This window comes from Curcuma longa, chromosome 14 (genome assembly GCF_044706935.1).
Source record: "Curcuma longa cultivar G26 ecotype Majalengka, Jawa Barat chromosome 14, ITB_CL_G26_1.1, whole genome shotgun sequence".
NCBI classification, from domain to species: domain Eukaryota; kingdom Viridiplantae; phylum Streptophyta; class Magnoliopsida; order Zingiberales; family Zingiberaceae; genus Curcuma; species Curcuma longa.
This window is the reverse complement of record NC_133874.1, coordinates 6,158,223-6,172,734: the sequence shown is the minus strand read 5'-3', so window position 1 is coordinate 6,172,734 and position 14,512 is coordinate 6,158,223. Positions and strand designations below refer to the sequence as shown.

General features: G+C 39.8%; 2 protein-coding genes and 1 long non-coding RNA gene across 3 annotated transcripts; 1 reads left to right on the top strand and 2 right to left on the bottom strand.

Moving 5' to 3' along the window:
* Positions 1-1,153: 1,153 nt before the first annotated feature.
* On the bottom strand, positions 1,154-3,940 carry LOC141845410 (uncharacterized). The gene is made up of 9 exons (XM_074733472.1): positions 3,673-3,940; positions 3,383-3,587; positions 3,180-3,270; positions 2,967-3,112; positions 2,647-2,890; positions 2,455-2,559; positions 2,172-2,354; positions 1,869-2,070; positions 1,154-1,783 (listed from the first exon to the last, which is right to left on the bottom strand). Exons 1-9 carry the CDS (start codon positions 3,896-3,898, stop codon positions 1,254-1,256), a joined length of 1,932 nt encoding a protein of 643 aa, XP_074589573.1. The 5' UTR covers positions 3,899-3,940; the 3' UTR covers positions 1,154-1,253.
* Positions 3,941-7,100: 3,160 nt separating this feature from the next.
* On the top strand, positions 7,101-8,755 carry LOC141844813 (glucan endo-1,3-beta-glucosidase 8-like). Its single transcript, XM_074732805.1, has 2 exons — positions 7,101-7,552; positions 7,642-8,755. The coding sequence occupies exons 1-2, from the start codon at positions 7,215-7,217 to the stop codon at positions 8,753-8,755; spliced, it is 1,452 nt and encodes a 483-aa protein (XP_074588906.1). The 5' UTR covers positions 7,101-7,214.
* A 508-nt stretch (positions 8,756-9,263) lies between these two features.
* On the bottom strand, positions 9,264-11,878 carry LOC141845412 (uncharacterized). The gene is made up of 3 exons (XR_012603241.1): positions 11,814-11,878; positions 11,430-11,539; positions 9,264-9,434 (listed from the first exon to the last, which is right to left on the bottom strand). It is a non-coding gene; the product is annotated as an uncharacterized LOC141845412 (long non-coding RNA).
* Between the last annotated feature and the right edge of the window lie 2,634 nt (positions 11,879-14,512).

The following is a 14,512-nucleotide window of genomic DNA, read 5'->3' as shown; positions in this document are numbered from 1 at the left end:
GTTGTCACACAAGCACTTGCGGTTCGATCCCCAACTATGACGTATTTGCAGAAATTTTTCTCCAAATGAGAAGGGCAATCAAAGGATGCTGGGTGTCTGGGTTGACCTACGTGCACTTTCCGATTTACCCTAGTGGCCGGTGGAAAACTTCCATGGGGCCGGACCGGTCATCCTCAGAAATAGTCAATGAGACTAACTTGAAATTTATCATTTTTTAGTTAAATTTTGTGATATTCAAATTTTTTTATAAGATAACCGAGTCAAGTCAAATCGAGTCTAAAATTCACTAAACCGTTGAAATGATTATTCAAGCTTGGCTTGATATTTTTTTTATAAATTTGAGTTTGATTTATTTAAATATTATCGAGCTCTCAATTCAAATTTATTTGATTGTTTGAAATTTTTATACATTTAAACTTCTTTTCTTTTAGATGAACATGATTGAACATGATTCATAACATTATTCATAAATTTTATTCAATATTAACGAGTTAAACATATATATATATTAAATTTATTTCTTTGATTTAACGAGTTATTCAAATTTATTAATTTAATTAATCTTATGTATATTGAATATATAAATAACTTCTTATCAAATCTAATATTAAATTTGTTCATAAATGTTCAATTCGTTTACAACTCGAATCAACTTTGCAACATCAAATTTGTTAAGTTGAATATTGAATTTGAATTGACCACGAAAGCATAAATGAGAATATTAGATGAATGTGTGGATATATAAGGATATATTAAATAAAAAAATAAAATATTAAAATAAAAAATTAAGATTGTGTCTGTTGAACGTAAATTCGAAAATATACATAATAACCATTCTAATTAAACAAGCATCAAGATTATGATAAATATAGATATTAATTTAAAATGTAAATTTAATTTAAATATAAAGGATGATATAATAAAATTAATTAAAATGATAAATTTAATTTAAATATTATTATTATTATTATTATTATGATTATTATATAATATTACATGTGATTAGCTCAATGATAATTGTTTGTAGTTCATTTTTCTTTTCTTTTTTAATATAAATGATTAGTAGATATTTTCATTCTGATAAAAAAATTATTCCCAAATTTATTCGCAGTAAAATGTTGTATTTCTAAATTAAGATGACTAAAAAATATTTCAACTTTAGGATTTATTTATTCTTTTTACAAATATACACATAACTGCAGAAATTTTGATTATTTCCTTCCTTCCTTCCTTACTATAAAAGGACAGATATATCACTTGTAGCTGATCCAAAGCCCTGCTTCACTCTCGCCTCCCTCTCTGATCCTCGCCTCCGTCGTCAAGCCGAACCCTAGCGGGAACAAGGGATCGTAGTGAGCGTCGCCGGAGTTCATCGGCAGCTGCTCCACCGACCTGAACCATGTGCTCGGAAGCTTCCCCGTGAATCCGTAGTCGCCGAACACCACATCGGCCACGCCCTGACCCTCGGATCCAGGCAGCCAAGCCGCCACCAGGGCGTCGATCGACGCAAGGTACGGCTCCACCACCACCGGACGGCCGGTGATCAGCACGACCACGCACTTCACGGAGGAGCCGCACACCGTCTCGATCGTGCTCGGGCCGGGGGCCGCGATGGTGAGGTTGAGGCTGTCGCCGTAAGTCTCGGCGTAAGGGTGCTCCCCGACCACCACGATGGCATAGGCGAAGTCGTTGCTGCTGATGAACTCGGAATTAGGGTTCTCGGAGAAGACCACTTCGGTCGATGGATCTACTGTGGATCGTATCGCCTCCAGGATTGTGGTGCCTGTGAGTAAGCACAAAGAATCAGATTCAAAAAATTTTTGTTCTATGATGGAGTGCAGGCTTGGTGTTTGTGAGAATGCGCGAACCAGCTGTGACTCTTCCGCTTCCGCCGTACCACGTGATGGTCCATCCGCCGCATTGGTATCCCAAATTATGGGCGTGGCTGCCTGCAACGAGAACCTTCCCTGCGTTCTTTGGCAGGGGAAGCAGCGGAGCATCCCCGGAGTTCCCGTTCTTCAGTAGCACGAGAGATTTCCTCACCGCTTCCCTCGCCAATTCCCTGTGCTCCTGGTTATGTTCAACAAATTATACTCGGTGAGCCCCAAAAAAGAACCTTTTCCTTTTTTTTTTTTTCTTTTCCATGAAATACTGAATCGAGATCAGTTCACCTTCTTTCCGAGATGATTGGCTAAGCTGTGATCAACCATGGGGTTCTCAAACAAACCGAGGATAAATTTCACCCTCAGAATTCTCCTCACAGCATCATCGATTCTGCTCAAGGAGATGAAGTTGTTCTTAACAAGAAACGTGAGGTTGCCAACAAACTCGACATACTTATTTGGAACCATCACCTGTAAAATGATGCATGAAGAAGGAAGGTAACTAACTTTATGTCGAATCATGAAATAGGAGTCGATTTATATACTCGATTTGATAAGTATTTACACTAACCATATCAATGCCTGCATTGATTCCAGCTTCAACGGAGTATGTATAATTTGCACCCGGCGGCGTCGTGATCCTGTCAAGCCCCTCCCAGTCTGAGATCACAAATCCCTGGCAGAGTTTCAATCCAATCCTCATCAAACATAGCAACATAGAAGTAAAAAAACCAGCAAAGTTGATTCATGAAAGCATGCATGCCTTGAAGCCAAGCTTGTTCTTGAGGAGGCCCGTGATGAGCTCACGGTTGGTGTGCATTTTGACACCGTTCCAGCTTGAATAAGAGATCATGATGGTAGAGACGCCCTTGGCAATGGCGTCGTAGTAGGCTGGCAAATGGATGTCGAAGAGGCCATCGAGGTCGATGATGGTGTCATTTTCATTGATTCCATTTTGTGTGCCACCGTCGCCAACAAAGTGCTTGGCACAGGCCGCCACATTGTCCCTGTTCCAAAGGTTTACGTCAATTGCATGTGTGCTAGAAGACCATCAAATCAATCAGTCGGATCCAGAAAACTTGCTTTCCAGCAACATAGGGGAACCCCTTGGTGTAGTTTTGAGGCACATCTCCTTGCAAACCAAGAATGATGTCGGTCATGTTTTGGACTATTTGATGATCTTCGCCGTAGCTCTCGTAACACCGACCCCATCTCGGATCCCTGCAAACCTGATTTTTGGACCAAATCAGCAGTGTTGAAGATCGACATGGCTTGGTTAAGAAGTCGGTACTGTACCGCAATGCACGGCGCAAAGGCATAGGGAATGCCAGTGGCTCTAACTTCCAGTGCAGTCGCCGCACCAATCCTCTTCACAAGAGCAGGATCCCTGCAGATTGCAAGGAAATCAAAATTTGATTTTGATATGATTGCTTCACTTGTAAAACCTTTTGTGATCAACTAGAACAACAGTTTTGATTGTTTTGTGCCAAAGAACTTGCCTTGTGGCTCCAAGACCAATGTTGTGGGGAAATATGGTGGCATTGTAGACATTATTGTTGCCATGAACAGCATCAATTCCATAAATCATCGGAATCCCCAGCCTCGTGGAGATGGAGCCTCTCTGAAACTCATTTATCATGTTGATCCACACTCGTGGAGGAGCCTGAGGAGCAGGCACACTCCCCCCTCCACTTAGTAAACTTCCTGCATCAACAAAAAAAAAAAGCCATTATATTTTTTAAAATATAAATATATATATTTTTCTGAAGGAACTACAATTTACAAATACCAATGAAGTAATCCTTCATGATCTGTGGGGTGGCGACCTTTCTCTCGATCTGCATCATCTGTCCAATCTTCTCAGCGAGAGTCATCCTCTTCATCAGATCTCTTATCCTCACACTCACTGCCTGCGCTGGATCTCTGTACTTCACGTACTCTGCTCCAGCCATCGCAGCAAAGCACACAAGGAACAGAGCCCCCCAGAGCTTCACCACCAACCCAAGATTTGGCATTCTGGACGAACCGATCTGCCCTCACAACTCCTGCAGCAGCAGCAGGGTGAAATTTGACAACTGCTTGTTGCCTTTTCTTTTCTGAATTCAGAAAAAAAAAGGCTTTTGATGCAGCATCAACCTTTATCTCAGTTCTTGATAGAGTTGGTGGTCATTTAGTTCACCTGTATCCATCAGAGAAAAAGATCATGAAAGGTACGTGAAACAAATAATTGTGATTAAGAAGCAAACAATAGAATAATGGAGAAGAACCTGAACTTGTAGGTTGGAGCTCAAACAAGTGGCATTAATGCCGAAATGGAGCTTGGCATTCAGATAAAATAATCTGAATGGGGCGAAGTGAGGAGGAGGAGAGTAGTAAAAGTACGGGGGGATTGTGAAAACTCGATGAACTCCGGGTGGATATTTAAAGAGTGCCTTCCGGAGACAGAGGCATTGGATTATGGATACGGCACCCAGGCCCAACACGCCACGCGATGTCAAAATTACTGAAAGGCCCCTGCGATTTTTCAGGATTACATTAATCAATGCTTATCGCGTGTTCTTCCTGAAATGATATACACGTTGGACATCGTATTTCAGAAGAGATGGTTTTTTTTTTTTTCAAAATTTCTAATCTCATTGTTAACGTGCTTAATTGGGTTTGGATTTTTCAAATTTTCTAGATACATTTTTTGACGATTGGAATTTATTCAAAATTAAATTGTATATTAAATAATTAAAATTAGGTCTCGTATCGTACCGTTCTATAAATTAACCAGACAAGGAACAAAAATCTAGCCGCTGCATTTGTTAGATTCTGCAAATCCAGCAGTGGGTAGAGGGCCCCACGGTTTCCTGAGTTAGTGGATCCGCCTGTGCACGTGGACAGGTTTGTTTGTGACGGTTGAGATGGGCCCCTTCCGCATTCACAATTTATCTATTTTCTGATTATTAATTCAGAAAAAACTTAATTCGTGTAAAAAAAGACTTTTTAGATAAACGTTTGCAGAAAAAAGAATTATTAATCAACTATCTATATTTAAAAATATAAAATTTTAAACAATAAAATAAATTTGAATTAAAAATTGGATAACATGAATCAATCAAATTTAAAAAAAATCAAATTAAATTAACTATTTTTTTTTCTTTGCACGTCTATCCATCGATGGATAACTAAATCGTAACGTCTCACTCAACCTCGATACAACGGCCTACGTGTAGGACCTTATCGCAATACTGACTCAGCAGTCAGATCAGAACTTGAAATAATTCTTAAATTTTTAAAAATAATTTTAGAACATAATGTTTTTCCTCAGGTCGTGAAAGCCTTACAAAAAAAATCATAAATTTGAAAAATCACGTGAAACTTCGAAACAAGTTATCAAAGTTTAAGCGCCAAATTCCGTAAGGATGAACATGAAATTTCAAAATTTTCAAAAGCCACATTAACTTTTTATTATTCTCAAAAGATGCACAAAATTATAATTTTAACTCTATATAATTTCTTTTCTCTCACTTTTTTTTATCAATGCAACTTCTTCTTTTTAAATTAAATTAAACTATTTTACAATCATTTAAACTTTAATAAATAATCTTCTAAATTTATTTAGTTTTAATTTTAAAATTTTAATTAAAAAATTAAAAAATATATAATATAAAAAGAAGATTAATAAAACATTAAAAATATGTTTTTTGTTTTTTAATATCTTCAATTTTTTAATATATAATTATAAAAGAATAAAAATTAAAATTAAAATTAATAATGAGAATTGATTTTATTAATAAAAATAAAAAAATCACTTTGGCGTCAGTTAAAATCAACAACGCAGCTTAAATATAACATTGTTGTGGTAATTATTAACACCACAGTGGTGTTGGTCTTAAGAAATTAATACTACAGTATTTTAAAAGTTTAAATCATTTTGAATATTACTAGGAGGGTCTTAAAACAATAAAAGATAATTTATTCGGACTCAGTTCACCTAATAAAACTATAAGAGTTGGAATGCAGTTAATCAAAGTTCTGTAGGTCTATCAATAAGTTTTGACTCTCCCATTGATAGAACGAGTCTGATCGGAGCTCTCTAGATCATCTAATAGAATCCTAAAGTCTGACCAAATTCATTGATAGACCTAGACGACTTAAATTTTAGAAATTTTATAATGAGATAGAAATATAGAATATGTAGTAAGAAATCTTGATCCTTAGTCTCCTACGTGAAGTTATAGGCCCGTACTAAATTTGTACCAAGTCTGAAACTTTTTAATCATTTTGAGCAATGTTAAACATCCTTTACAATGATAACAGAGGACATATTTGGACTCTTGGGCACTGTAGATACTTACATGAGTAGGAATAAATCCAATCAGAGCTCTCTAAGTTCATCAATAAATTTTGATCGAAATCCATTGATGAACCTAGATGACTTGAATTTATGAAATTTTATAATTAGATGAAAGTTTGGAGCGTGTAAAAGGTAGATATGGTGAAAAATCCTGATTTTGAAATCTCCTACACAAAGTTATAAACACGTGTCAATTGACACAAAGTCTGAAATTTTTTAGATCATTTGAACAATATTGAAAATTTTTTACGATGATAACCAAAAGCACCCTTGAATTCCCGAGCACTATAAAAACCTACAAAGAGTTAAAATTGATTCGATCAAAGCTCTTTAAATCCATTGATCAATGGATCAGAAAATTATTTATTAAAGTTTAAATTATGTTTAATTTAATTTAAGAGAAGAGGAAAGAAAACAGAGGAAGAAAATTGTATGCATGCAAATGTAAACGAGAGACGAAAAAAATAAGTTACATACGTACACACAAGGGATTGCACCTTTTGAAAATTTTAAAATTTTATATACAACTTTTGGGAGTTTGCCGAAGTTTAAGAATAATTTTCCTATCCAAGATTTTGATATTATAAAAATCTTTTAAAAGATCAAAAACATTTAAAAATGGATTTTCAAAAGCACAAAACTCAAATATTAGCAATTTCAAAATCTTTAAACAATTTTTTTTTAAAAAAATATTTTTAGGTATTTTAGAATCTCAAAACGAAGAAAAATATTTCTACCATTTTCGCTAAATTTAGCTTCGACATCGCGTCATCGATCCGATCCTTGCGGCGGCGGTTTGTTCTTCTCGTTCAGTCGTCGGAGCTCCTCTACGCATTCCCACGATAGCGGAAGCGCCCCCGCCGCCGTCTCTGAATCCCGACGATAATTTTCCATCGATGCGTCGATCGATTGGCCTCCTCAAAATCATTTTTTTAGATCTTTTTCCGACTCGAGCTCCGTAAACTCGATCGGACATACTTAAATCAAAGATGCCGCCTTTCTGCTGGCTCTTCGCGTGCCTACTCGTCGCCGCCGGCCTCTCTGTCTCGCCGGCCGACGCCGCCCTGGGCATCAACTGGGGCACGATCGCCTCCCACCGGTTGCCTCCTAACACGATCAAGCAGCTCCTGCTGGATAACGGAATCAAAAAAGTGAAGATATTCGACGTCGACGGCCATTCCATGGGGGCGCTGGCCGGGACGGGGATCGAGGTCATGATCGCCATTCCCAACGAAATGCTCGCCGCCATGAACGACTACGAGAACGCCAAGAACTGGGTGAAGCACAACGTCACGTACTACAACTTCCAGGGCGGAGTAAACATCAAGCAGGCTCCTAACTTTTTTTTTTTTGGGAGAAATTAAGAACTGTTTTAATTTGTTTTTCTTGTTAATTTTAAGAATTCTTGTTCTTCAGATACGTCGGCGTTGGGAACGAGCCCTTCCTCAGATCGTACAATGGCTCCTTCGTCAACGTCACCTTCCCCGCACTGAAGAACATCCAAGCCGCCCTCGATGACGCCGGCGTCGGCGCAGCAGTGAAGGTCACCGTCCCCCTCAACGCCGACGTTTACGACTCTCCCGAAGATAATCCTGTCCCTTCCGCCGGCGAATTCCGCGCCGACGTCGCCGACCTCATGTCCCAGATCGTCTCCTTCTTCAGCCAAAACGGCTCCCCCTTCACCGTCAACATCTATCCCTTCCTCAGCCTCTACGGAAACCCCGAATTCCCAATCGACTACGCCTTCTTCGACGGCGCCGCCACGCCGGTCCTCGACGGCGGCGTCGCGTACACCAACGTCTTCGACGCCAACTTCGACACGCTGGTGGCGGCCCTCGACAGGGCCGGATTCGGCGACTTGCCGATCGTCGTCGGGGAGATCGGGTGGCCGACCGACGGCGAGGCCAATGCCAACGTGGCCCTGGCGGAGAGGTTCTACAGCGGGCTGCTCAAGCGCCTCGCCGCGAAACAAGGGACGCCCCGCCGGCCGAACGCCGACATCGACGTGTACCTGTTCAGCCTCCTCGACGAGGACGCGAAGAGCATCGCGCCGGGGAACTTCGAGCGCCACTGGGGGCTGTTCACCTACGACGGCCGGCCGAAGTTCCCGCTCGACCTCGCCTGCGACGGGCAGAGCAGGTGGCCGGTGGCCGCGAAGGACGTGCTCTACCTGCCGGCGAAGTGGTGCACGTTGAACCCGAGCCAGAGCAACGCGAGCGCCAAGCTGTCCCACAATGTGGATTCCGCGTGCAACTCCGCGGACTGCACGGCGATCGTCGACGGCGGCTCGTGCGGCGCCATGGACCAGCAGGGGAAAGCTTCGTACGCCTTCAATGCCTACTTCCAGAGGCAGAACCAGCAGCTGAAGAGCTGCTACTTCCAAGGGCTATCCGAGCTGACGGAGCAGAACATCTCGCAAGCCAACTGCAACTTCACGGTGCAGATCGTCGGATGGTCGGCGGCGGCGGACTCATTGCGGCACAATTGGTGGATGGCGGCGGTCGGAGGAATTTTGGTGCTTTTCTTGTAGACACATAGCTAGATATAAATGACCAAAATTGACTCAAATTGACTTTTTAAAAATAAAAAGTCAAAGAATAAAGAAATAGAAAATTAGATATGCAAAATTGACTCAAATTAAAGCCTTGTTCTACTTCCAACCGTTGCCTCCCGCGTCAGTAACGCGCCATCTCTCATTCCTCCGGCTTAAGTAAGATAAGGGATCCTCTCGCCGGCTTCCTTTGGCACGCACGTGAGGGAGTGCGAGCTGGCGATCCGACGAAGTCCATGGGCTCTTCCGGCGGTGGCGTGTTGCGACGCAGTTCGCCTTCTCCGGTGTCCTCTCACACGCCCCCTCCTTTCCTCTTGAGGGAAGGAATCTCCCTCGTCCTCTCGCGTTGGGAGGCGCTTCAGGTGGCGATCAGAAACCAGTGGGGCGGCGGAGACTCCCGCCAGAAGCACGACGAGCTCGCCTCCTCCATCCTCACCTTCTTCTCCCAACCCGATGGTCAGCACTCATAATTTATCTATACATATATACCCTCTTCATAATTTCTAGGCCCTTGACCTCCAATGAATTCTCAGTTGTAGTTTCTGTCGATGATTTGGAAAATGCACTGGAGGAGAAAATGGTGTTATCTTTCAACACGATGGTCGATGATGGAAGTGTCGAGGAGGTAATCTTCTCAGTTGCATTGTTTTGCTTGCTCCTGTTATTTCAAATGCCAACAAACATAACATAGCTGTTGAATGATAGGTTGCTGAGCAGTTGATGATTATGTATGAAGAATGTCTTCACGGGAACTTTGAAGTAATTGAAAAGCTAAAGTCGAGGTATCAATCTCAGCTCTTATTTTTCATAGCCTCACCTTAATTCTTAAATACACTTTCTTCTGACCTTTATTTCACCAATTAAGAAATGTAGGCCTTGTATCATATGCATGAATATTGGAGATTGAAATAGTAGCACAATAAGTTATAACCACAGAGAAGTGTGGAAAGAAAACTCAGTTGCAACATGAGATCTTTCACATGTTAACATTATTATCCATCATGTACTACTAACTCTATATGAGCACTCAATCTTTGATAGCTTCAAATTAAATGTGCATTACTTGCACTATTACTGATTTTCTCATTTTCGATTGGTTACAACGTGCGTGGAGAAAGATCTGCTGATTCAGGCGATCCATGAATGTGGCGCATGGTGGTGAATATGATGGTGGATTAGCAAAAGCTTGCCCAAATAACCATCGATCGACTATCACATGTAACCGCCTCAGAAGGCTGGCTACGTCTTGCTATTAGGGTTAGCAACCGACACTTTCTTATATGTATAAAAAACAAAGTAATATCCATAACTTGATCTATCTAATGTAGTTGTAAGGTTATATATGTGGATCATTGTGAATGTGTGTTCACAAGTTTATGCATCAAATAGTTATGGATTTCGAGACTCATAAGTACTTCAAAAAAGGTGTGATGTGCTAGAGGTTGTAGCAATTCATTTTTTTGTTTCATGAATGGAAAATGTTGAATCATGGGGGAAAAATGTTAATGGTTGATACTTCTAATTTTGTCTGTAAATTATAGAAGCACTTTGTGGGAGTTTTTTTTTTCCACAGGTTTTTGAAAGATACATAGAGAAAGAAGGTTCTGTGGGTATTTCATTTCACATCTAAAGTCTTGAAATTTGGAGTTAATGGTGAGTCACATGGTGAAAGCATATGGATCATAGGTTTATAGCACAAAGTAGGTTTTGTGGGTGTTTATTTAATTTCACATCAAGAGTCTTGAAATTTAGAGTTAGTGGTGAGCCACATGGTGAAAGCATACGGATCATAGGTTTATACAGTGCAAAGTAGGCTTTATCGGTACTTAGTTTCACATCTAGAGTCTTGAAATTTTGAGTTAATGGTGAGCCACATGGTGACAGCATATAGATTATATGGTGCAAAGTAGGCTTTCTAGGTATTTATTTAGTTTCACATCAAGAGTCTTGAAATTTGGAGTTGATGGTGAGTCACATGGGGAAAGCATATGGATCATAGGTTTATATGGCACAAAGAAGGTTTTGTGGGTATTTAGTTTCACATCTAGAGTCTTGAAATTTGGAGTTGAATGGTGAGCCACATGGTGAAAGCATATGGATCATAGGTTTATATGGTGCAAAGTAGGCTTTGCGGGTATTTAGTTTCACATCTAGAGTCTTGAAATTTGGAGTCAATGGTGAGTTACATGATGAAAGCATATGGATCATGAGTGGTACAGTTCAGTGCAATGCAATGAGTGGGCCTAACGATGTAGCATGGATAGGAGTATATGGTGCAAAGTGGCATTCTTAAACAAAGAGTTCTCTTACTGTTCAAGTAGGAAAACTAGTTTTTGTTCAGACATTGTAGTAGTATCAATATGGTAGCATGCTTGACTATTGTAGTAGCATAAAGCATCTCATGGTTTATGTAATTGCAATCGGTGGTGAAATTGTCTATCAATGATGGCCTACAAGTCCTTTGTGTCTAGGTTTGTGAGATTGTCGTTGATTACTCGTGTTTAATCCGAACATTATGCTTCTTGTTTGTCTAGGGTTTGTTAGGCATGCTGCTGTAGGATGCAGGTTAATTATCGAGGGAATGAACTAGAGGTAATTTGGGGCTGAGAAAAAGGAACTAAAGAGATTGAAGCAATTAGCAACTGAGATTTACCAGTCCATACGGCAATCGAAGAAGCGCAAAAACCGACTGTGAAATCCCTCTTCGGCTCGGAGTTGCAGGCATCAAGGACCAGCTCCTCCCGCGGTCGTCGTAATTTTCGCCTACAGTTGCCGGATTAAGGCATCAAAAAGAACAAACACCGTAAACTTCTCGGTAATCGGCGATCAACGACTCATATCCAAATGAGAACAGAGGGAACAAAAAACTCTAAAGATCCATCCAAAACACAGACACTGAGAAAAAAGGATCCAAGTAACACCACGATTCAGCGTCGATCGATGATCAAAAACAAAAACAAAAAACAAAATCAAAAACATTAAGAACGAAAGATCCGTGGACTCATCGGTGCGTGGGCTAGAACAGAGAGATCCTTACCCCATTGGGCTTCAATCGCAGGGTTTGCTCCAGCTCCAACAACACCGCCATATCTTCCTCGCCTGTAGCCAACGCCGCCGGCCTCCGCTTTCTTAGGCTTTTATAGAAGCGAGATGTCGTCCGGCGAAGCCAGTTCGGGAGTTAAGCGCTTGACGGGCTTCACCGAGGCCACACCTTAATTGGGCTTGGAGGCCCACTTAATAATTTATTTGAGTAATACAAAAATTATTTTTTTTATTTTTTTTATTTTTACGATTTGGTTCATGAATCATCGAGTTCAATTCATTGCGGTCTCACTATTTTATCATCTTTGTTCTTCTTATATTCCTTTGCCAAGTAAACATCGATTTTGTTCGTGTATATTGATGGTATGCGGGTCTCCTGAGTGGTCGATCTCGCTTTTAGATCAGTCAAGCTCAGTTCCAAACATCCTCGAGTACCAAATAAGGCTAATATCCCTGAGCGCTCAATATGACAATGATCTCGAACACCGAGTGTCTTTTTAACACTTGACATCCCCAAACACTAAGACGGGATTGACATCCCAGAGCACTAAGGCTTCGACTCTTGGTGACTTGGAGGTTCCCGTAACAGTAGTTTGATTTGGCAATGACGGAGCCAACCTGACTGATCTACTAGGCTGATCATTAGTTGATCTCAAGTCCTCGAGCTGTCTTCCCTTCTTTCTTGTATTCTTCATTTCTCCCGTCCCTACAGCCTTCTTTTCAATGTTGTCAACCGTCGTTGGTCCCCGAGCTAAAACTCAAGTAATCTAATACGTGGCTCCACCATAAGGATCTAGTCTCCTAATCACCCATCAGGCCAGTGATTGATGGATACGTGATATCTTATGCAATGATGATAAAATCCGATCTTCTAATCGTCCGTCATGCGAACAGTTGGTAGACACACGACATCTTCTCTAACAAAGGTCGAATTTGATTCTCTAACAGTCCTTCAGAATGATAATTGCTAGATACGTGGTATCCTACGTAAAGATTCCTTTCCTCCAGCTACATAGCAACCAACGAAGGTAGGTTAGAGGTATAGTATCTCATTCTTTCTTCCACAAGACGTCTATCTTCGCCTACTTGACACTAACTTGAGCGTCGGAGCAGCCGCGCCGATAGAGCCGACCAATCTTAATGTTCTTTACATCTCAGGCAATTGGATCTTAGACTTTTAAAAGGTAGACACAACCTCAAGAGAGGAAAAATCCTGAGCAAGCGAAAAGGACACCCTCATATATTTTATGAGATTAAATCTACGAGTACTTTGGCCAATATATTTTTCCTCCCGTTTACTCCTTTGCCAAGTAAACATGACAAGAGAGACATTAAACAATTCCATTTCACAAACCTCCTCAGTTAATAGTTAAAATGAGTTCCCTCTCTTCTCTTAGTTAGCTACATATTCATGGGTATCCATTCAAATGAATCAATATGTCAAATATTTATAGATAGTTTGGCTAGTTTAACCTATTGAGGGGTTCGTCGAGACAACAGACAAGGAATGGATAGAAAGAACATGAAAGAAGGAACCTATTCTCGTCTCTCTGATCAAATTAACAAACATGGATCTCATAAGAAGGAACCTAGCTATACTTGAAAATAGAAAAGCATTGTTTGTAAGACGAGAAAAGGTGAGAAAGAGACATCCATGAAGGCCAATATATATCAATAATTGGGGGAACTATGCCGATCCACATCGTACGTGTTAGGGTCAAAACAATGATGAAAGTTGTTTGAGAAGCTAACCTAAAACGAATGGCTCGGCGTAGGCGAAAGTCCTGTGTGTGAGCATCACTTGGTGGATTAGGTTTGGCTATAAGGGAAAAAAAAGAGAAAACAAGAAAGCTCCTTTAAAGTGATTGAGAGAAAGACAACACTTTGAAAATCTACTTAATTGACAAGAGAAATCAACAAACACAAGGAGTCATGAATTTTTCGATCCAATTATAATAGTGAATAATCTATTTCACATCTCGATATTAATTAGTTTTTAAGAACACTAAGTAGCTTGTTTATGGTGAATTCATCGTCGTGTGATTTTCGTCGAATTGTATTCATGGAATGATCTTTTAGTTCTAGCTAGAATTGAAAATTTTTTTAGTGGTTTTTCATTTTTAAAGATAAAAAAGATTTATTTGGTATGAGTTATTAATTCTTTTAGATCACTAAAGGACAAACTATTTATAAATTTAATTATGTGATTTGGATCAATTTTTAATGGATCGAGCACGTAATCCTCTAGACTCTTCGCTCAAGTAGTCAAGTCTATGGCCCATAGGTCACATGTTTGTGACGACTTCTAGGTGCATGAGTTTTTTTTTAAATAAATAAATAATATAATATAATATAACTAAAATTTTTAAAAATAAGATCACAATTAAATTTTATATATAAATTATTTATAAACTTTATTTTCTATTTTACATAAATATAATATGCTCTTAATTTTTAATTTTATAATCTAAATATCTCATTCTTACAATCCGATTAATCCTAAAGATGATCTGTCTGACTTCATAAAATTTTTTCATTAATCATCAAGTAAATCAAGAAGCACAAATGGATCCTGATGGATGATTCAGCTTCATAAATTTTTCAAACTCCTTAGGTGTAATGTATCATAGGTAAAATTTGAACTCTCATTACCTAGGGAGCTCTTCTCATCTTTTACTATCGTACCATAACCAC